At 46.2% G+C, this 23591-nt stretch overlaps 1 protein-coding gene across 1 annotated transcript in view; it reads right to left on the reverse strand.

Annotated features, from left to right (window-relative positions):
* The window catches only part of LOC124596973 (mucin-7-like), an 89906-nt gene that overhangs the window by 17834 nt on the left and 48481 nt on the right, over window positions 1-23591 (reverse strand). Inside the window, exon 2 of the mRNA XM_047135908.1 lies at window positions 371-653. Coding sequence (XP_046991864.1) covers window positions 371-645 — 275 coding nt within the window. The 5' untranslated portion in view covers window positions 646-653. The remainder of the gene's footprint in view (window positions 1-370; window positions 654-23591) is intronic.

The raw sequence follows: 23591 nt of genomic DNA on the forward strand, positions 1-23591 counted from the left end.
ATTTTATCATGAAAATTCCCAGTTAAATGGGTGAAGGAATGTGCAAGTAATTTTCAGTGAATGGTGGCCAAACACTGCGGCCCTCAAAAGCATATTTGCATGACATGTTACTCCTCAAAAATGCCTGAAAAGTAATTTCCCTCCAGGAACCTATCTAGGACCTTTCTGATTTTATACCATGACGGGCTGTTGCAGCATACAGGGGTTTTCCACCGTACAGAATTCCTGAAGTCAAAAATCTGGTACAGTTCTGTAATCCAAACTACTTGTATATTGGCAGGTACTTCACCTATTGTATAATTTAGGGACACAACAATAACTTTACAAAATTGTACACTTGCGTACTGCAGCGGTGTACTGTAGTACTCACTCGTCACTGCTGGTAGTGTCCACACCTGTTGACAGAATAGCTGGCAGCGAGCTGGCCGACGATAATGAGGATGAGGAGTTTTCCTCGTCAGGGGCCGATTTCAAGTGGGTTGATGCTGGGCGGCGTGGCAACACCAGCTCCTGCAGCTCTGATGGTGAGAATGGGGGCGATTCCAGCGGCGGTGGCGACGGCGGTGAGGGTGGCGGAGACACACGATTTGGCAGCAGTGGCAGCGGCCTCGCCAGCGGCCGACCATAGGGTCGCAGTAGAGACATTCAGCTACCTGGTGCCAACAATGGAGAAGAAAAGATATAGATGTAAAGTTTTGCAGACGATCAATTAGAGATACGGTATATGGCACCTGTACCTCTCAACAGTGCCGACTTCTCAGACTTGTGATGTGGCAACAGTGGGAGCAGTCTCAGCAGTGGTCAGCCTTGGAAGTGCAGCAGCACATGCAGCTGCCTACTGTATCAAAGTGAAAAATAAAGGAAGACAAATGAAGCATTGAAGAAAGATTTGGTTTGCAGGACATAAACCTCTCAGTATCGATGATTACTCAGAGAAATGACGTAGTAACAATGGCAGCAGCCTCAATAGCATACAGCCATGAGGGCTTGTCAGAGACATGCAGCCAACATGCAGCACTGCTACCACAAAATGGAAAAGAAAATATGGCACATATACGATTTGTCACTGAACTTCAGCCAAATGTTATTATTTATCAAGGTTTCCATTACATTTGCACACAAGGTTTTATTGGTGCCCAGTTTCAAACCCTTGAACAAATTTTCTGGAGGTATAAAATTAATAAGAACATAATATACAAAATTTTGAAATGTAAAATAGTTTTCCAACATTCTCTATGTGTAGTTTACCATAGTAAAATACATCAGTTATGATGTACATGCACCTCTAATGTTTGACTGTACATAATTCCCCATGAACGCTCAAAAGATTTAACATTTCTTTTTACATCATATCAACGTCATAAATGTGATTTGATTGTAAGCCAACACATGGAACAGTAAAAAATGAAAGAAAGTTTAGAAATAGTTATGCATCTGGCGAGTACAGACTACAGTGTGAAACGTGGGATCGTTTTTATATAGATCATACTGGTCAGACGTTTGTAATTCGGTACAAAAAAACATATTGGCCTGTACACCAAGACTGCATTTGGCCGTCATTTGCAAAGCACAAAGCATGCAGCATGTAGCACTGGAAACACTATGAAAATTTTATATGTATCACCTAAGGGAGTGAAACTGAATGTACTTGAGGAATGAGAAATAAATAATTGTTACATAAAGGAGCTGGACAAACTGACGATTGATCAGTCCGACTTCAAATACAGTACAACTTTTTTACTCCTTTTGAAAATGACATATGATTCACTCCAGCAGTCAGCTGATGGCTGTGCATGTTAATGTTTTGTAAAACAGTGCGACAGTGCCTGATGCCTTGATAAGTAGAGTATCAATGTATTTCTTTTTAGGTTTATAATCTCTAGAAAGACAGCGAACATGAATACATGATAAACGACATCAGGTGCCTGCCAAACAACTGAAGACGCCTGTCCAGTTTTGAATGTACCATTGCAATTACGTTGCAGCCACATCACATCCGTAGAACTGACATGATGTATGAACAAATCTTTCGATAAAACGTCTGAATGTTCTATGGGAATAATGTATAGGCAAACACAGGTATGTCATAAAGGATTATTGCACTATTGTAGTCTATGCATACAGAATGTTAGAAACCTATTTGTAAAAATATTATGGAAAGGCTAAATGCTACTCACCATATAGCAGAGATGCTGAGACGCAGATAGGCACAACAAAAAAACTCTGTCACAAGATAAGCTTTTAGCCAACAAGGTCTTTATCAAAACTGGATGACAGACACACACGCCCATTCACGTGAACGCAACTTGTACAGACATGACCATAGTCTCTGGCTGCTGAAACCAGACTATGAGCAGCAGCAGCAGTGCATAATGGGAGAGGCAACTGGCTGGGGGTAAGGAGGAGGCTGGAGTGGGGAGGGGGAGGGATACCATGGTAAGGGTTGCGGATGGTGAAATCCTGCTGGGGAGCATGCATGGACGATGTGAAGAGAGAGTAGGGCAGCTAGGTTCAGTTTGGATGTTAGCCAAGCTAAGCTGCAACCATTGGGCAACATTCTATGTGGGCATGACAACCAAGCTGTCTGTCTGTATGAATGGCCACTGACAAAGTATGGCCAAGAAGCAACTGGACCACTTGTTGTTGAGGACGCTGCCCAACATGATATTCTTCATTTCAATGACTGCTTCACAGCCTGTGCCATATGGATCTTTCCCACTAGCACCATCTTTTCTGAATTACTCAGGTGGGAACTCTTCCTGCGATATAGCCTATGTTTCCGTAACCCTTGTGGCCTCAACCTTCGTTAGTCATTGTCCTCAGCCATCTAGCCCCTTCCATGTTCCTTTTCCAGCACTGCAAACCCCCTATTTCACCAATGCATCTATCCATTTACTTCTCTCCTTTTCCAGTACCCCCATACCCCCCTCTGTTTCTAATCACAGTACTGCACCTAGCTGCCCTACTCTCTCTCCATATCTTCCCTGCACGCTCCCAGGCAGTAATTCACCGTCCCACACCCCTGCCCCACCCCAGCCTCATCCTTGCCCTAACCCAGATGTCTCTCCCATCATGCACTGCTTTTGCGCCTGCTTGTAGTCTGGCTTCAGCCGCCAGAGACCATGGTCATGCGTGTGTGAGCTGCGTTTGCGTTAGCAGGTGTATGTGCCTGTCGTCTATTTTTGACAAAGGCCGTTTTGGCCAAAAGCCTGTTTTCTGACAGACTTTTTGTCGTGCCTGTCTGTGTCTCAGCCTCTCCGCTATATGGTGAGTAGCAAAAATCCTTCATGAAATTATTTATTCCATCCTGGATTTTATATTGTTAGAAAACTACTTGTGTATTTTAAAATTTTGTATTTTACTTGTTTATTAATGGCCGACCGGAGTGGCCGTGCGGTTCTAGGCGCTACAGTCTGGAACCGAGCGACCGCTGCGGGCGCAGGTTCGAATCTTGCCTCGGGCATGGATGTGTGTGCTGTCCTTAGGTTAGTTAGGTTTAATTAGTTCTAAGTTCTAGGCGACTGATGACCTCAGAAGTTAAGTCGCATAGTGTTCATAGCCATTTGAACCATTTGTTTATTAATTTTGTACCTCCTGATGTAGGTAATTTTTGAAAATGAACACGAGCCTTCGAAAATATGAGAAGAATTACATGCAACTGTGACGGAAACCTTAATAAATAATTTGATTTGCGGGTCCTTTATGCCAACGCAGTATTGAAACTGCTTAAACACATGTTAGATTCACAGCTATCGAACCCCACAATATTACTGACACCTTGGACGCAAGATGCAGCAACAATGGTAACAGCCTCAGCTGCAGACAGTTTTACTGGCTCAGCAAAATCATGCAGCTACTTGCTGTTGCAGATGCAGAAGGTAAGCTACACAAACAATTTGTCACCAGCTATACAAAAAATGTTTGTTTTCCACCGCTTCAGTTCCTCTTTCATGCTGACTGCTGTGTCACATGATGTGGCAGTAGTGACAGCTGCCTCAACTGAAGTCGATTGACAATGCACAGCAGCGACTTGCAGCCAGAGCTTTCAGAAGTTGGGAAAGAAAGGAAGATGCACAAACAGTGTAGCGCTTCTAGAATTTCGGGGTAAATCTTAGAAACACTTGGCTCTCCACCGTCTCGAACACCCCATATTTTAATGACAAGGGTGAGAGAGCCTTTTACTTTGCCACACATGTCTGTGTGTGCAGGATGGACAACTGTCAGGAAGAGCCAGGAGCTATGTCATACGAGCAGCCCCGACAAGTGGTTACAAGCAGCGCCCTAGAAGTTATATCAAAAAGTCAAAGAGTATCTGGATAAGTTCCATGGTGTGTGGCGTTGCGGTTTACCGTATCGCGACATTGCTGCTCGCGGTGGTCGAGATCCGATGACTGTTAGCAGAATATGGAATCGGTGGGTTCAGGAGGGTAATACGGAACGCCGTGCTGGATCCCAACGGCCTGGTATCATTAGCAGTCGAGATGACAGGCATCTTATCCGCATGGCTGTAACGGATCGTGCAGCCACGTCTCGATCCCTGCGTCAATAGATGGAACGTTTGCAAGACAACCACCATCTGCACGAACAGTTGGACGACGTTTGCAGCATCATGGGCTATCAGCTCGGAGACCATGGCTGCGGTTACCCTTGACGCTGCATCACAGACAGGAGCGCCTGCGATGGTGTACTCAACGACGAACCTGGTTGCAGGAATGGCAAAACGTCATTTCTTCGGATGAATCCAGGTTCTGTTTACAGCATCATGATGGTCGCATCCGTGTTTGGCGACATGGCGGTGAACGCACATTGGAAGCATGTATTCGTCATCGCCATTGTGGCGTATAACCCGGCGTGATGGTATGGGGTGCCACTGGGTACACGCCTCGGTGGACGTTACATTTCAGATGTGTTACGACCCGTGGCTCTACACTTCATTCGATCCCTGCGAAACCCTACATTTCAGCAGGATAATGCATGACCGCATGTTGAAGGTTCTGTACGGGCTTTTCTAGATACAGAAAATGTTCGACTGCTGCCCTGGCCAGCACATTCTCCAGATCTCTCACCAATTGAAAACGTCTGGTCAATGGTGGCCGAGCAACTGGCTCGTCACAATATGCCAGTCACTACTCTTGATGAACTGTGGTATCGTGTTGAAGTTGCATGGGCAGCTGTACCTGTACACGTCATCCAAGCTCTGTTTGACTCAATGCCCAGGCATGTCATGGCCGTTATTAAGGCCAGAGGTAGTTGTTCTTGTGGTGTCACCGCCAGACACCACACTTGCTAGGTGGTAGCTTAAATCGGCCGCGGTCCATTTAGTACATGTCGGACCCGCGTGTCGCCACTGTGTGATCGCAGACCGAGCGCCACCACAAGGCAGGTCTCGAGATACGGGATAGCACTCGCCCCAGTTGTACGACGACTTTGCTAGCGACTACACTGACGACGCCTTTCTCTCATTTGCCGAGAGACAGTTAGAATAGCCTTCAGCTAAGTCCATGGCTACGACTTAGCAAGGCGCCATTAGCCTTACATAGTTTGATAGTTATCGTTTGCTAGTTATCGTTATCGATGTATACCACAAGGATGGAATAAAGATAAGTATTCGAGGAGCTGCATACTTTTCTTATTATCATTCACTACTTATCCTGTTCCAGAATTCACGCCCGTCTGCGTTAGATAGTGTGCATTTCGGCCTCCTCGATCTACAAGGTGTTGGCACATTTACCAACACATCATTGGCGACGAGGATGGGATGGGGTCTTGTTCTTTCTAATTGCTTACATTTACTTGTGTCATGGCTTCGCCAGATGTACTGTCCGAATTTTATCGCTTGCAGAATCAGCAGACGCAGGCGTTATTGGATGCCCTTGGACAGCTCGTCCAGGGTCAACGTGCCATTCAAACCGATGCGGCAGCCGCCGCTTCACCGCTACCGCAGCCACAACTCGCAGTTGCACCGCAGTTTCACAATTTTGATGCGGCGCACGAATCCTGGACGGAATGGTCACGCCAGTTTGGATTTCATCTCGCCGCCTACAAAATTCAAGGTAACGAGCGGCAGCCTCATTTATTGGCGTGTGTAGGAGTGCAAACGTACCATGTGATAGTGAAATTGTTTCCCCGACGCGACATAGCAACTCTGTCCTACGATGAAATTTTGTCGGAATTGGACGCCTATTTCAAAGAAACAGTAAATGTCGTTGCAAAAAGGTATATGTTCTTTCGTACAAAGCGTACGGCCGGTCAAACTAATCGGGAGTGGGTTGCAACTTTGCAAGGCCTTACAAGGGACTGTGTGTTTGAATGTGACTGTGGCCTTCCTTATTCAGATACTATGGTGCGTGATGCAATTCTACAGAACGTTTCTGATGTTCGCATACGGGAACAGATTTTGAAACTAGTTAATCCCTCCCTTCAACAAGTGATAGACATATTGGATAGACAAGACACACTTGACTTTGCGCAGGAATCTTTTGCAACTTCGCCAGCCGTGTGTAACATTAACCGGCCCGCCGGACGCGCTGCGCGGCCCGGTCAACTGCCCTCGCGCACGTCAATGCAGCTGCCGCCACGCTCTAACCCAGCACACAAATGCAGTGAAATCACGCCCGCGGTGTGCTACTAGACATTCGCGTGAACATTGCCCGTCACGCCAAGCTATTTGCTTTTTCTGTAATAAGAAAGGACATGTTCAAAGTGTTTGCCCGACAAAGCTCACATCAGACAATCACAATCATTCCAGGCCCTTTGCTTCGCGCCGGAATCGAACCAACGACACTCAGGCTCGTGGACCTTCCCCCATGGACATTCATGTAGTTAATTCCACCCCATCCAGTGCCACTTTCTCTAACAGTGACTGTGTTCGTCCCACAAAAAGTGTGCGCCGACGTCGCCGGAAACCACGTCAATTAACAGGTGATTCTGTACCAGTGTCTGTTCAAATTGCACAAAACAGTCGCGCTTGTCGTCAGCAGGACAATAAACTTTTTGTAGATTTGGACTTTAATGGCAAGGTCATCCCATTCCAGCTCGATACCGGAGCTGCTGTTTCATTGCTCAATCATGACACGTACAAACAACTGGGCAAACCTCCGTTGCGTTCCGCAAATGTTAAGCTCACTACATATTCAGGACAGAAAATTCCTGTGTTAGGACAGTGCAGCCTTCTTGCAACATACAAGGGACAAATAAAACTTGTGTCATTTTACGTTCTTTGTTCTTCTACTGCAGTGAACTTGTTTGGTTTAGATTTATTTCAGTTGTTTAACATGTCTATAGTAAATCAGGTCCTATCAGTGAATCAGACTGTGCCTTCAGACAGTGTTTCTCGTCTGTGTGAGGAATTTGCAGACATTTTTGCACCGGGCCTTGGTTGCGCTAAGAACTATGAAGCACGCTTGGAACTGAAAGTAAACGCGCAACCGAAATTTTTCCGAGCACGCAATGTTCCCCACGCATTGCGTGATGAGGTCGCAAGAACATTAAACGATTTAGAATCCCAAGGTGTAATTGAACGTGTGCAATCTTCTCTCTGGGCCTCACCCTTAGTAATTTTGCCAAAACCTTCCGGAAAACTGAGACTTTGTGTGGACTTCAAGGCAACAGTGAATCCACAACTCGTGATTGCAACTTTTCCCTTACCCCGCCCGGAAGATCTTTTTGATAAACTGTGCCCGGGTAAATACTTTTCCAAGTTGGACCTAGCAGATGCGTACTTGCAAATCCCAGTGGACGCCGAATCCCAGCGCGTCTTGGTGGTTAACATGCATCTTGGTTTGTACCGCTTCAAAAGACTGCCATTCGGGTGTGCATCCGCCCCTGCATTGTTTCAGCAATATTTACAAACTATTTGTGCGTCGGTCCCTACTGCTGCGAACTATCTGGACGATATTGTGATCTCCGGAAAGACGGCAGACGAGCATTTAGCACACCTACGAACATTATTTCAGGTATTGCGCCAACATGGTCTTCGCTTGCGGAAGGACAAATGTGTGTTTTTTGCTCGTGACTTACCATACCTGGGCCATGTCATCAATGCCCAAGGCATACATCCGAGTCCAGAGCACCTCCGTGCCATACAAGAATTGCCTTCGCCACAAAATGTGAAGCAGCTACAGAGTGTGTTGGGTAAAATTAACTATTATCATCGCTTTCTGCGCAATGCCTCTTCCATTTCAGCTCCGCTTCATCGCTTACGCCGTACAGGTGGTCCGTTCGTCTGGACGACGGAATGCGAACGCGCCTTTCGCCAGTTGAAATCGGCGTTGCTTTCTAATACTTGCCTTACGCCATTCGATCCCCAGAAACCCCTTTTGTTGATGGTAGATGCATCGGATTTCGGGATCGGTGCTGTGCTTGCGCACAAAGTTGGCTCGCATGATCGCCCTATTGCCTTTGCGTCAAAATTGCTCTCGTCTGCGCAAAGAAATTACTCACAGATAGAGAAAGAAGCTTTGGCTCTCGTCTTTGGTGTTACAAACTTCCGTGATTTCTTGTATGGTCGTCACTTTACCATCATCACAGACCACAAACCTTTGACATTGCTTTTTCATCCGAACAAGCCTGTACCTCCGCGTACAGCGCAGAAATTCATTCGCTGGTCTATTTTCCTCTCGCAGTACCGCTACGAGATCTTGTATCGGTCCACTGCTAAGCACGGAAACGCCGATGCGTTGTCCCGTTTGCCTGTTGCTGAGGATCAAGCATTCGATTCTTCCGAACTTGCTTGCATGTTCATTGATGCGGAAACCGATGAAGTGGTCGAGTCGTTTCCGATTGATTTTCGTCGCGTAGCTACAGCCACAGCTGCTGACCCTGTCCTTGCTACCGTTTTGCGTTTTCTTGCTACGCAATGGCCTTTGTCAAAGTCTCGGATCGAGGATCCGTTGGTTCGCCGATTTTTTGCTCATAAGGAGAGACTTTTTGTTCTACGTGGTGTTTTGTTGTTGCGTTCTGATAATGATCAGTCCAGAGTCGTGGTCCCCCGTTCGTTACAGTCCTCTGTCTTACGGCTTCGTCACCAAGGACATTGGGGTATAGTGCGAACGAAACAACTTGCTCGTCAGCACTGTACTTGGTTCGGAATCGATGCTGCGGTTACGAATATGTGTTCTTCTTGCATGGCGTGTGCCGAACAACAATCCGCACCGCCGCGGAAAGTCTTTGCATGGCTGAAAGCCACTTCCCCTTGGCAACGCTTGCACATCGATTTTGCTGGTCCATTCTGGAATGCTCGATGGTTGATTCTGGTAGATGCCTTCAGTAATTTTCCTTTTGTTGTCCGGATGTCTTCCACGACGTCCTCTGCCACCATCCAAGCGTTGTCTGCTATCTTTTGCATTGAAGGTCTTCCGCAGACTATTGTTTCCGACAATGGCCCACAATTCATGTCCGCAGAATTTCAGTCACTCTGCCAGGCCAATGGTATTCAACATCTGACATCCGCGCCGTTTTCGCCTCAGTCAAACGGTGCCGCTGAACGATTGGTCCGGACTTTCAAGTCACAGATGTTAAAGTTGAAAGAGTCGCATTCTCGGGAGGACGCATTGTTGCTCTTTTTGTCTTCGTATCGCTCTCAGCCCCGAGATGGTCGCTCGCCGGCTGAGTTGCTCCACGGTCGTCCTCATCGAACCTTGATGTCTTTGCTGCATCCGCCGCATCAGGTTCCTGTGCAGCGGCCGACTTCTGCTTTTGCTCCAGGCGACGTTGTATTCTATCGCAACTATCGAGGTTCACGGCGTTGGCTCGCAGGGCGCATTCGGCCGCGCGATGTATTTGGTTTTGGGGGCCTCTGGTGAGGTGCGTCGGCATCTCAATCAGCTGCGCCTCTGTCGTCGCACGGGTTCTGCCGCTCCCCGTCTGCTTTCAGCGACGGTGCCGTCCAGTCAGCGCCCTGGGGACCCATCTACTGGCTCGCCTCATCCCCAGGTGTTACCGACGATGCCTTCCATTTTGCCCCATGGCGACGCGCCGCCGCAGCCGCCGCCGCCGCCGCCGCCTGTTCTCCCGCCGGCGCCGCCCGCATTCGACGCTTCGCTGCAGCCGCCAAGCGCCTCCCTGGGTCACGCGCCACCGATCGCTTCCCGTGACCAGCTGTCCTCCGCCATGGAACTCTTGCCCGATCTGGACCACATGACGTCATCGCGCGTCGGATACCCCGACGCGATGGAGGTCGACCCTTCGGCCCCTCCTGTCTCTTTACGGGCGCATACACCGCATGTTGACGTGCACCCTGGACTAGGTTTTCAGGCGTTTCCTAGCTCCCCTCGGACCGAATGGGCGGGTGCGGGTGGCACAGCCTCGCCTGTTGTTAGGCTCCCCACCTCATCGCATACGTCAACATGGGGTCCTCCCCACGGCGGGCGGAAGCCTTATAACACGACCGTTCGCCGATTTGCGGGGGAGGAATGTGGTGTCACCGCCAGACACCACACTTGCTAGGTGGTAGCTTAAATCGGCCGCGGTCCATTTAGTACATGTCGGACCCGCGTGTCGCCACTGTGTGATCGCAGACCGAGCGCCACCACAAGGCAGGTCTCTCGCCCCAGTTGTACGACGACTTTGCTAGCGACTACACTGACGAAGCCTTTCTCTCATTTGCCGAGAGACAGTTAGAATAGCCTTCAGCTAAGTCCATGGCTACGACCTAGCAAGGCGCCATTAGCCTTACATAGTTTGATAGTTATCGTATGAAATGTCTCAACAAGAAGAACGATGTATACCACAAGGATGGAATAAAGATAAGTATTCGAGAAGCTGCATACTTTTCTTATTATCATTCACTACTTATCCTGTTCCAGAATTCACGCCCGTCTGCGTTAGATAGTGTGCATTTCGGCCTTCTCGATCTACAAGGTGTTGGTACATTTACCAACACATCAGTTCTGGGTACTGATTTCTCAGGATCTATGCACCCAAATTGCGCGAAAATGTAATCACATGTCAGTTGTAGTATAATATATTTGTCCAATCAATACCCGTTTATCATCTGCATTTCTTCTTGGTGTAGCTATTTTAATGGCCAATAGTGTATGTTAAGTACTTAAGTTTTCCAGACGGGGTTGATTTGCGAGACTTAAAAGCGCATGTGACATTTGTGGTGTTGTTATATTGTGAGGAAGAAAATATAACGAAGTTGATATGAAGGTATTCCGAGAGTAAGAAATCATTTCAAAAGTAGAGAAGTAGTTCAGTATCTTTTCCCTAATCAGCACGAAATCTTCGGAGAAGAATCATTGTGAAGTTCGACGCAGCCACCTGTCCTGAGAAGAAGATCGGCTGCACACAATACGTAAATCACCCGCGAGAGACGTGTGAGTCTTGCACCCCAGTACCACACAGTCTCTGGTCCTCAGGAAAGTGTTAGAACAGCTTGTCGTTGAGCATGTCACAAAGGTTGGGCTTACAGCACGTGAACTTGTCAATGTAGGTGACTACTTGGGTACATGATCTGGCAAAACGTTGGACATGAGAGTCGTGGAGGATCAGCAGATACATGTAGCTACCTGCTGTCACACAATGCAGAAAGAAAGGAAGGGGGACGTACAATGTATTACCAATCATCAAAGTGTAGATTCACAGCACCTCAAACCCTCAATACCATCTACCGCCAAGAAGCGTTAAACGACAATAGCAGCAATAGTCTCACCTGAAGACAGTGACGGGGGTGACGTACAGACCTCCAGTTTTCTGCGGCAGCCCTCTATTTTTCTTAGTCTGCGGCTTTCAGCCTCTCCTGAGAAGGGCGCAAACTGAGTTTCTGAACATCAATGTTTTCAAAATCCTTGCTGGCTGGCGAGGAAGAGCGCACTCAGTTCAAAGTGTTTTATTACGCTTTAGCTGACAGTATGCACTTAATTTCTCCAACAGTTCAATGTAAACGGTATTTCTCGCAAAAACATCTGCTACTGTTATTTTAAAAGATACTTTGAGCATTTCTTTTAGCCTAACTGACCTCTTCACATTCATACAACAAGTAACACAAAATTTTCATCTCTCACCATTGACAGACTTATGATCTTTTGGAAACTGTCACGATGTCATCATCTTTTCAAGTGACAAGTGTGTACTGCAAAGGAGGGTACAGAAAGCTTTGATGTGAAGCAGCTTTTTATTCACCTGTCTCAGACAAAGGCTGTTGGGTCTGGATTAGCGGATAGTTTTCACTTTCCCTATCTGTCAACTCTAATGTATGGGTCACCCTCTTCCTTCCAATTTGACAGCTTAAGATTTATTATTCTTTACTTACGCAGTTTATCGTGAACACGGAGATTTTTCTTTAAACTGACGTATCTCTCATCTTGTGTTCTTGCCGCTTTGGTAGGGATTTTCAGCAAAACGCTGAATTTTAGCTACCTTTAGAGTTTTGGTTAGTTGGTTGATCTGGGGGTGAGGAGACCAACCAGCGAGGTCATCGGTCCCATCGGATTAGGGAAGGAAGTCGGCCGTGCCCTTTCAAAGGTGTCATCCCGGCATTTGCCTGAGGTGATTTAGGGACATCACGGGAAACCTAAATCAGGATGGCCGGGCACGGGTTTGAACTGTCGTCTCTCGAATGCGAGTCCAGTGTGCTAACCACTGCACCACCTCGCTCGGTTTTAGAGTTTTGTTCTTCATATTTCTTGATTATATTTGTACTTCACCTTTACCATTTCCCTGAAGGACTTTTTTATTACGCCTAACTTAACGAGGAAAACACGAATAAAGCACTGTTACATTCACAAAGTCCGAAAATAATGTGAAAGTTGAGAACATATCTTTCGACGTTTCCCTGAATATAGTTGCTGCGTCCGTCAGAAGATACCATGCGCAGCTATACACATAGAGGGCTTCAAATGGTAAGACCAGCCTCAAAACGAGCACAGCATAGTTATGGTCAGACGTCATAGAGAAGCCACACAACACGAACTGCATTACGCTTCCACCTAACGTCATGCAAATGGTTCCCAAATAAACTCCCATCCACCAAAGGCGGACAGAAGTGGACGCTCCACTCGAATAGAGAGTATCAACTGTTAGTTCGACAAGATCAAGACTGTCCACAAGACCGTTCAGGACTTTTCTACCGTCGCCACCCAGAAGAGCCCAACCGGCTATCTAGCTAATCATACAAGGTCCGGTCAAATTAATGTGACCACCGCCTATGTTTGATGTCAACGTGCAACAACCACGCACAGACGGCACATGGCAGCACTGGCAGTGGAGAGAATGTAAGCGTGTCTGGGAGACCAGTAAAACAGCGTAACCAATGCCCTAATGTGGAAAAGGAGCGATTTACCTCACCTCCAAAAGAGTATCATGGCGATTGGCTTCCGGGCCAAGGATGAAAGCATTTCCGAAATGGCTAAGTTTGTCAACTGTTTGCATGTCGCCGTGGTTAAAGTGCAGTGTGCATGAGAAAATGGCGCTATCCAAAACCGGCGCCGAGGTAACTTTGGTGCTCCAAGAGCCATTTCTGGCAGGGCTGAACGACGGCTGCGGAGATGTGTACTGGCGAAGAGAGGTCCAACTGTTAGGCAACTGACAGTCCAGATGAACCAAGGGACTACCAACAATGTCTTATCAACGACCGTTCAGCGAACGTAGCTGCGTAAGGGTATCTGCAGCAGATGTCTCATTCATGCACTAATGCTGACTGCTGTTCATTGGCGAAGAAGGCTACGCCCACTGAGAGGCGATGGGTGATCTTTTCAGATGAATCACGTCTTATGCTCCGTCAGACAGACGGCCGTTGGCGTGTACGGCGTCAAACAGCTGAACGCAAATAGCGTGCAACAATCGACAGAAGTGTCCAGGCCTGAAGATGGAGCGTTATGACCTGGGGAATGTTTTAGTGGCATTCTCTGGGTGATGTCGTCATTCCGGATGGCACACTGCATCGAGTGTGCATCTGTCTTTGTGGACCATGTCCATCCTTTCGTCAGCACAATGCATCTAAGAGCTCGACAGTGCAACGTGGCACGTGCGTGGATCGAAGAGCTCCAGGATAGGTTTACCATACTTTCTTGACCAGCAAAGTCCCCGGAACCGAGGATCTGTGGAGCACGCCATGGAGTCTCAACCGAGAAACGTAGCGCAGATGGGCACGGAACTGGAGTCGTCATGGCTTCACTTCCCTATCATTACCTTCCAGAACCCTACTGACTTGCTTCCTGCATATCGCGCAGCGGTCACTCTGCTAAATGTGGTTATTCGGGCTTTAGACAGGTGGTCACATTGATGTGACTGGATAGTGTATTCCCTATTGTTCACTGGATTCAGGGCTAGGCCTGTGTTCAAAGACTGATCTGTGAAAGCGAACATTTAACTACTTTGATACACGTTATCTTCACAGCCAAGTTAAGTACTGCACAGTTCATAGTAATAAATTAATATGAATTGTTGCTGTCTATGTGTCCAGCCATCTTTTGCCATAGCTGTTGCCTTGACCTAATTGGGCCTGTGACAAAGCTGTATTGTTGCTGCGTGCAAGGCAGCCACCTCGTAATAGCAATTACTTTCTGTCATATCTCGTGCACCAAGAGTATTAAGTGAATACAGTACCGAGAGGGGATAATTTTTTATTATTAGTGAAGACTTATCAAAGTGGGACATGGGCATTACGCAGAATTTGCACAAAAAAGTAGCTTTTCTTAGCAGTTTTGATGGAGTACTACATTCTAAACAAAAAATTGCTATCAGACACCACAGTTATTTGTTGCTCTGCAGTTTAAGAGTCAAATGAACTCGACACGGATGGAAAAAAAAAGTATAAAAACAGTTCATTATTTCAAATTAAAGCGTGCCCACATGTTGCCAATGTTCTTTCGAGTACGCTGCAAAAGCTTCTGTGGGACGCCCTCATACATTCCCTGCACAGTCCCGATCTCTCCTCCTGTGATCCCCATATTTTTAGAGACCTGCAGAAAGACATTCGGACGAAGAGGTGCAAGCCTGGGTAATCGTAGAAACATGCTTCTCTAGGCAGCCGCAAGCATTTTTCTATGAAGGCACTGACCGTCTTCTCTCACACTGCGATAAATGTATTAACAGTTATGACGAGTACTTTTGAAATAATAAATAGTTTACTTACTTGTTTTCCATCTGCCTCGTTTTCATCTGTTCCCCTTCCACATGAGGCTATTAGCGGAAACTGCGGTTTTATATGGGATATCCGGAGTGCGAAATACATGACTACTTGCAAAGTATAGACTTCTAGTGCAGGAAATGACATTTGACTCTCGACATAAAAAATGTATTACACACTAACTGGTGTTAGGACGTCATTGTTCGACTGCACTATTGAGAATCAATTACGGCACATACCGTATATGCCTTGAAGCGGTCCAATAAGGAAAAACTGCGCGAAATTGTAGTAAACTAGATGCTACAAGGAGAACTGAGAATCACTGGATGCAACCTAAAGTAGTAATTCACTCTCGAAATACGCGGCTAAGAGACTTCGGTAAAATGTTAAATCTCACGACACACCTATAATCGCAAGAATGGGAAAAACTAAGAAAAGATTATAGAAGTATATGGGATATTGAATGGCAACGAAGTAAAAAAGGATGAAATAGATAACTGTATTTTCCTATGATCCACCTACGTTTAACGATTAGTCTACCAATATCACTGCACTCTACCCTCATTTTCAAAGGCCACGAGAAACTCAAAGACTGTTCTATGTTCTTCAAAATAACTGATGAAACACTGTGCACATGTACTGGAGAAGCAAAACTATTGACCACCTATTTTTTTCCTGCAGTTCCACATTCTCAAACTCGCAATTTTTCCTTGCATTATTACCACGGAAACATTCATAAAATTCCAGCACAGTAACAAATACATAGCTACATATTCGCAGATTTTAAATAATATTAAGGATAAAACGGAGTTGCTGTTAAAGGTGTTTCAGTTCTCCTCTTCAGACACTTCTCTCGGAAATGGTGTGTCCGATCTTTTTACGATCAAATGTGTTTTAGGCAAATCAGTGAGGTTGAAATAATGATGACTCTGTAATTCATGTAAACTGCTGGAAATCTTAAAAGAAACTCCACTTCAAAACTGCAATTTGGAAAGATTTTATACTACGTTCCGCCCTCATAATTGTAAAAGACGGTAGCGCAATTTTTGTATTTGTTTATGCAGTTAAATCTTTAAGTAATCAACTGATACGATGGCTAACTGTTGTGGAAAAGGGTAATTTCCAAAACTGACATTGCTCAAAAACAGGCTTCGAACCTCCATATTAGAGGACAGCCTCAAATTTTCGGCATCCCTCAATATTGAAAGTGATATTTTAAGAAATCTAAGGTTCAGCAGTATAAAGAAGGGCCCAAACTAATTATCTAATAATATTATTTAAAACTGAAATTTCATGGCTGATTATTTATGAAACTGTGTACAACTTGAATTAGAGATGTAGTTCATGAAAGGGAAACTGCAGCTGATAAAGGATTGAGGTAAGGTCATAGGCTCTCTCCAATGTTATTCAGTCTGTAGGTTGAACAAGCAGCAAGGAGAACCGAAGAGAGTCAGAAAGAGGATTTAAACTCATGGAAAAGAAATAGAAAATTGACAGTTCAGTCATACACAGCAAGGGACTTGGAACAGCAGTCGAAAGGAATGAGAAGTATCTTGAAAAGAAATTATGAGTACCAACAAAAATGAAACAAGAGTAAGGGAATGTAATTGAATTAAATCAGGTGACGCTAATAAAATTTCATGAGGAAATGAGACACTACAAGTAGTCGGTAGGCTTACTATCTGGGCAGCAACATTGCTGAGAGTGGCAGACATACAGAGAATACAAAATGTTATGTGGCAATATTCAGAAAAGCGTTTCTGAAAAAGAGAAATTTGTTAGAATCGAATACAACTTTAAATGTTAGGAACTATTTCCTGAAGACATTTGTATGGAATATAGCCTTGTATGGAAGTGAAAAGTGGGCGATAAGCAGTTCACACAAGATCAGAACAGAAACTTCTGAAACGTGATGCTACATGGCAACGTTGAAAATTAGATGGATATGTAGAGTAACCAATGAGGAAATACTGACCTGACTGGGGAAAAACAAATTTACGGCACAACTTGAGTAACAGATGGGATCGATTGATGGGACACATCATGAAACATTAAGGAATTTTCAGCTCGGTAATGGAAAGAAGAGAAATAAGTAAAAATAGTAGAGGGAGATGAAAACTTCAAGGGAGTGAGCAGGTTAGTGTCAATGTAGGTTTACACAGGGTAGCCTACCGTGCATGCTCCATCAATCCAGTCTTCTGACTGAACAGCGTAACAAAACAGTATTTGAATATGGTATAGGTAAAACCTGCTTGGTTGATGCGTTCATTTTGTTATCTTGCATCTGAATGACGAACATGTTTTCTTATAGTTAGAATTTGTAATTTTAAATGCTAACATGTATATTTTTCTGTAGTTGTTCATATCTTCTTCAGTAAATTGTGATGAGTATACACTACTGGCCATTAAAATTGCTACACCAAGAAGAAATACATCGCGGGATTGGCCAAGCGGTCTGAGGCACTGCAGTCATGGAGTCGAATCCTCCCTCGGGCATGGGTGTGTGTGTTTGTCCTTAGGATAATTTAAGTTAACTAGTGTGTAAGCTTAGGGACTGATGACCTTAGCAGTTAAGTAATATAAGATTTCACACACATTCGAACATTTCTGAAGAAATGCAGATGATAACTGGGTATTCATTGGACAAATATATTATACTACAACTGACATGTGATTACATTTTCACGAAGTTTGGGTGCGTAGATCCTGAGAAATCAGTACCCATAACAACCACCTCTGGCCGTAATAACGGACTTGATACGCCGGGACATTAAGTCAAACAGAGCTTGGATGGCGTGTACAGGTACAGCTAGCTGCCCATGTAGCTTGAACACGATACCACAGTTCATCAAGAGTAGTGACTAGCGCGTTGTGACGAGCCAGTTGCTCGGCCACCATTGACCAGACGTTTTCAATTGGTGAGAGATCTGGAGAATGTGCTGGCCAGGGCAGCAGTCGAACATTTTCTGTATCTAGAAATGCCCGTACAGGACCTGCAACATGCGGTCGTGCACTATCCTTCTGAAATGTAGGGTTTCGCACGGATCGAACGAAGGGTAGAACCACGGGACGTAACACATCTGAAATGTAACGTCCACTGTTCAAAGTACCGTCAATGCAAACAAGAGGTGACCGAGACGTGTAACCAATGACACCCCATACCATCACGCCGGGTGATACGCCAGTATGGCGATGACGAATACACGCTTCCAATGTGCGTTCACAACGATGTCGCCAAACACGGATGCAACCATCACGACGCTGTAAACAGAACCTGGATTCATCCGAAAAAAATGACGTTTTGCCATTCGTGCACCCAGGCTCGTCGTTGAGTACACCATCGCAGGCGCTCCTGTCTGTGACACAGCCATGGTCTCCGAGCTGATAGTCCATGCTGCTGCAAACGCCGTCGTCCCCATCTGTTGACTCAGGGATCGAGACGTGGCTGCACGATCCGTTACAGCCATGCGGGTAAGATGCCTGTCATCTCGACTGCAAGTGCTACGAAGCAGTTGGGATCCAGCACGGCGTTCCGTATTACCCTCCTGAACCCACAGATTCCGTATTCTGCTAACAGTCATTGGCTCTCGACCAACGCGAGCAGCAATGTCGCGATACGATAAACCACAATCGCGATAGGCTAAAATCCGACCTTTATCAAAGTCGGAAACCTGATGGTACGCATTTCTCCTCCTTACACGAGGCATCTCAACAACATTTCACCAGCCAACGCCGGTCAACTGCTGTTTGTGTATGAGAAATGGGTTGGAAACTTTCCTTATGTCAGCATGTTGTAGGTGTCGCCACCGGCGCCAACCTTGTGTGAATGCTCTGAAAAGCTAATCATATGCATATCACAGCATCGTCTTCCTGTCGGTTAAATTACGCGTTTGTAGCACGTCATTGTCTAGTAACATTACACTTAAGTGACACAAATCATGCGATAGCGATATGCACACTTACAGATGGAGGTAGTATCGCGTACGCGAGGTATAAAGGGATGGTGCATTGGAGGAGCTGTCTTTTTATGCTCGGGTGGTGCATGAGAAAAGGCTACCGACGTGATTACGGCCTCACGACGTGAATAACAGACTTTGAATGAGGAACGAGAGATGAAGCAAGACGCATGAGACGTTCCATTTCGGAAATCGTTAGAGACATCAATATTCCGCGTTCCACAGTGTCGAGAGTGTGCCAGAATACCGAATTTCAAGCATTACTTCCCAACACGGACGAAGCAGTGGTCTACGACCTTCACTTAACAACCAGTAGCAGCTTTTACGCTGAGTTGTCACTGCTAACAGGCAACAAGCAGTGTGTGAAACAACCGCAAAGATGCTTGTACGACTTACAGCGAACGGTATTCCTGGGGCACCGGCGCAGTAAGAGTTGGTATACATCTCGCGTCGTCGGTAGTCGTGTTGTTGGGAAGGATTCCCTGGCATAGCGAAGCTCCAAAAAATAAATAAATAAATAAATAAATAAATAAAAGACCTGAAATGTGACATCTTCGGTGAAATATGGCGCACATTGACTGGGGGCAGCATTGAAGTGGGCGCTAGTACATCGGCCAACGCACCCGAGATATTGCGAAATTCACCGCGCCATGTCGTAAAATCGTACTGACGATTAACGCACTTGCCTTTTCATATACGTTCACCAGACCAAGTTCACCCTCTCCAGACGGTAGCGTAAGAGCGTAAGCGATGTGTATTGGATCTTAAATAGGTGTCCCACACTCACGTAAGTTCCGAAAGTTGCTTGTATCCGTGATGCCATTGTGCGCGTTAAAGGCAGGACATGCGCTACGTGAGTGAGTCTCGGTGCTAGGTACACGTTAACATAGGTCACCCTCTGAATTACCATTAGGTTATCCGATGACGACTCATGCCGAACCCAAACCTCCATATGTCGTCATCGATGCGTCAACAACCTGCATTCGTATATTCATTACGTATATTCCGTTACAGGTGACAAATATCAATTGAAAGTCGCTTACCCGGTTTCGACGGATAAATACGATATCGCCTCTGACGTCCAGAAGTACAATGCAATGTTCCTTTGTGGCTATGTACAGCGGCATACTTACTGCAGCTACTACACAGCAGCAGAAAATTAACTTCAAACTTTATCTGCAGTAACTGGTCTGAGTGTTAATCAAAGCTAACGGAGGTAATGTTCTTATACAACGGCACAGCATTTTCTGCCGTAAGATTTTTGAAGACGTGTAAAAAAAAGACAACGCTGAATTGATGGATCTTTAATCCGCCAAAAGCTGTTAGTAAATTTTTCTCGTTGCACATAAGTTTTAATATAGAATGTGTGAAGAAGATTCGCTCGATTTAATAAGGTAACGTCTTGTACATGGATGAAAATGGGGTTACGGGTAGGTCTACAAAGACTTTTTTTTCTGAAGAGCCATCCGCTTTTGCAAAGGTACATCTTTTACATGCATGCATATACAAGATTTGGGTACTTTTTACAAATACTTTTATGATCGGAGTTTTCATTCGCCTTTCACAAATATTCAGTGTGCTCTCCACCGGACACTTGACAAACAGACAGACGATAATCAAATTCGTTCTTTATTTATATGAACATATCTACATTCATTGCGAATTGTACGCGGAGTCACGATTCGCCCAAAGTTAGTGGAACGGGAGACAAATGGAGCATTTTACAGCCGCCGACAAGACAAAAAAAAAGAACGATTACACACCTTGAGATGAGGCGAGCTTTGAGAAAAATGGGGGAATGCGTCACCCTTTCGGCTGATCCATCGTTGAGGTAGCTCACTGTTAATAAATGCCAATGCGGTTGTTCTCAGTCCTGCTGAAAAATGAAATTTTCGTCATGTGCTCCCATTTGCAGAAAAATCCATATGAAAAGCGAGCGAGCAAACGATCTAGGTGCACCAGTAAGACCGCTACCGCCAAACACATAATCTGGCAACTTCCAGCTAGTCCCAAGGTAAACGTTTAGTTTGGATGTGTAAGTTAAAACCCATCCTAAGTTTCTATTTTTATTCCTGTAGAAGATACACTCCTGGAAATGGAAAAAAGAACACATTGACACCGGTGTGTCAGACCCACCATACTTGCTCCGGACACTGCGAGAGGGCTGTACAAGCAATGATCACACGCACGGCACAGTGGACACACCAGGAACCGCGGTGTTGGCCGTCGAATGGCGCTAGCTGCGCAGCATTTGTGCACCGCCGCCGTCAGTGCCAGCCAGTTTGCCGTGGCATACGGAGCTCCATCGCAGTCTTTAACACTGGTAGCATGCCGTGACAGCGTGGACGTGAACCGTATGTGCAGTTGACGGACTTTGAGCGAGGGCGTATAGTGGGCATGCGGGAGGCCGGGTGGACGTACCGCCGAATTGCTCAACACGTGGGGCGTGAGGTCTCCACAGTACATCGATGTTGTCGCCAGTGGTCGGCGGAAGGTGCACGTGTCCGTCGACCTGAGACCGGACCGCAGCGACGCACGGATGCACGCCAAGACCGTAGGATCCTACGCAGTGCCGTAGGGGACCGCACCGCCACTTCCCAGCAAATTAGGGACACTGTTGCTCCTGGGGTATCGGGGAGGACCATTCGCAACCGTCTCCATGAAGCTGGGCTACGGTCCCGCACACCGTTAGGCCGTCTTCCGCTCACGCCCCAACATCGTGCAGCCCGCCTCCAGTGGTGTCGCGACAGGCGTGAATGGAGGGACGAATGGAGACGTGTCGTCTTCAGCGATGAGAGTCGCTTCTGCCTTGGTGCCAATTATGGTCGTATGCGTGTTTGGCGCCGTGCAGGTGAGCGCCACAATCAGGACTGCATACGACCGAGGCACACAGGGCCAACACCCGGCATCATGGTGTGGGGAGCGATCTCCTACACTGGCCGTACACCACTGGTGATCGTCGAGGGGACACGGAATAGTGCACGGTACATCCAAACCGTCATCGAACCCATCGTTCTACCATTCCTAGACCGGCAAGGGAACTTGCTGTTCCAACAGGACAATGCACGTCCGCATGTATCCCGTGCCACCCAACGTGCTCTAGAAGGTGTAAGTCAACTACCCTGGCCAGCAAGATCTCCGGATCTGTCCCCCACTGAGCATGTTTGGGACTGGATGAAGCGTCGTCTCACGCGGTCTGCACGTCCAGCACGAACGCTGGTCCAACTGAGGCGCCAGGTGGACATGGCATGGCAAGCCGTTCCACAGGACTACATCCAGCATCTCTACGATAGTCTCCATGGGAGAATAGCAGCCTGCATTGCTGCGAAAGGTGGATATACACTGTACTAGTGCCGACATTGTGCATGCTCTGTTGCCTGTGTCTATGTGCCTGTGGTTCTGTCAGTGTGATCATGCGATGTGTCTGACCCCAGGAATGTGTCAATAAAGTTTCCCCTTCCTGGGACAATGAATTCACGGTGTTCTTATTTCAATTTCCAGGAGTGTATAATCTGGGATATCGGTTGACTATTTTTAAAATACTCTGTATTAAAAAAAACATGGCATACTTTTTTCAGAATAATGAAATCAACCAAAGCATCTGCCTGCTTTGTTCTCCAGCAGCCAAACGCATCACATGTAACTGTTGCTTATTAAAATCAGTTTAAAAAATTCGTTTTTAAAAATAGCTTACAATCCAACCACTGCCACTGAGGAACAACCGTTTCGCCCACCTGTAACGCACACTACCTGTCCAAAGCACGGTTTCAAATGTTCAAATGTGTGTGAATTCCTAAGGGACCAAACTGCTGACGTCATCGGTCCCTAGACTTACACACTATTTAAACTAACTTATATTAAGAACAACACACACACACACACACGCACACACACACACACACACACACACACACACCCATGCCCGAGGGAGGACTCGAATCTCCGGCGGGAGGGATCTCGCAATCCGTAGACATGGCGCCCAAACCGCGCGGCTACTCCGCGCGGCTAGTACGGTTCGCCTCACCAGCTTGCTTGGGACTGACGCGTCTCCCACACATCCTAACTGCGCCGAGATTTTGTGAGGCGGACAGAATTCACATTTGGTGTTTCGCCGTCCAAAGAGCTTTCCGATGTTGCTTGTCGTATTGCCACTAATACAATGAATGTCGATACGTTGGTGGACAAAGACAATGGATTTGTCTTAGCAAAGTATGAGATTTTGTCCTTAAAATACAGAGGGCATAGCACGAAGCTGGATACGAACCCAGTGACGATGAGACAGCGACGTCTCTCCCCAACGCGTCGCACGCCATAAGAATGCAAAATGACTCCCGGGTCGACCAACAGTGCCTAGAGATTGCAGAAAGTCTTGTTGTCGAAAATTCGTGCAAATTAAACTCTTCACAGTACCAAAAAAGAATTTAAATTTCATATTCGCTGGGAAAACTCTGACAAATACTAATATAATGGATGTCCTTTTTTTGTTAGCAGCGTTTACCAAATCGTGAGGAAATAAAAGCACTTTTGAAAACACGTGAAGTTAATAGCAGCTTTTAAACAATATG

Source organism: Schistocerca americana, chromosome 1 (genome assembly GCF_021461395.2).
Source record: "Schistocerca americana isolate TAMUIC-IGC-003095 chromosome 1, iqSchAmer2.1, whole genome shotgun sequence".
In the NCBI taxonomy this organism is placed as follows: Eukaryota; Metazoa; Arthropoda; class Insecta; order Orthoptera; family Acrididae; genus Schistocerca; species Schistocerca americana.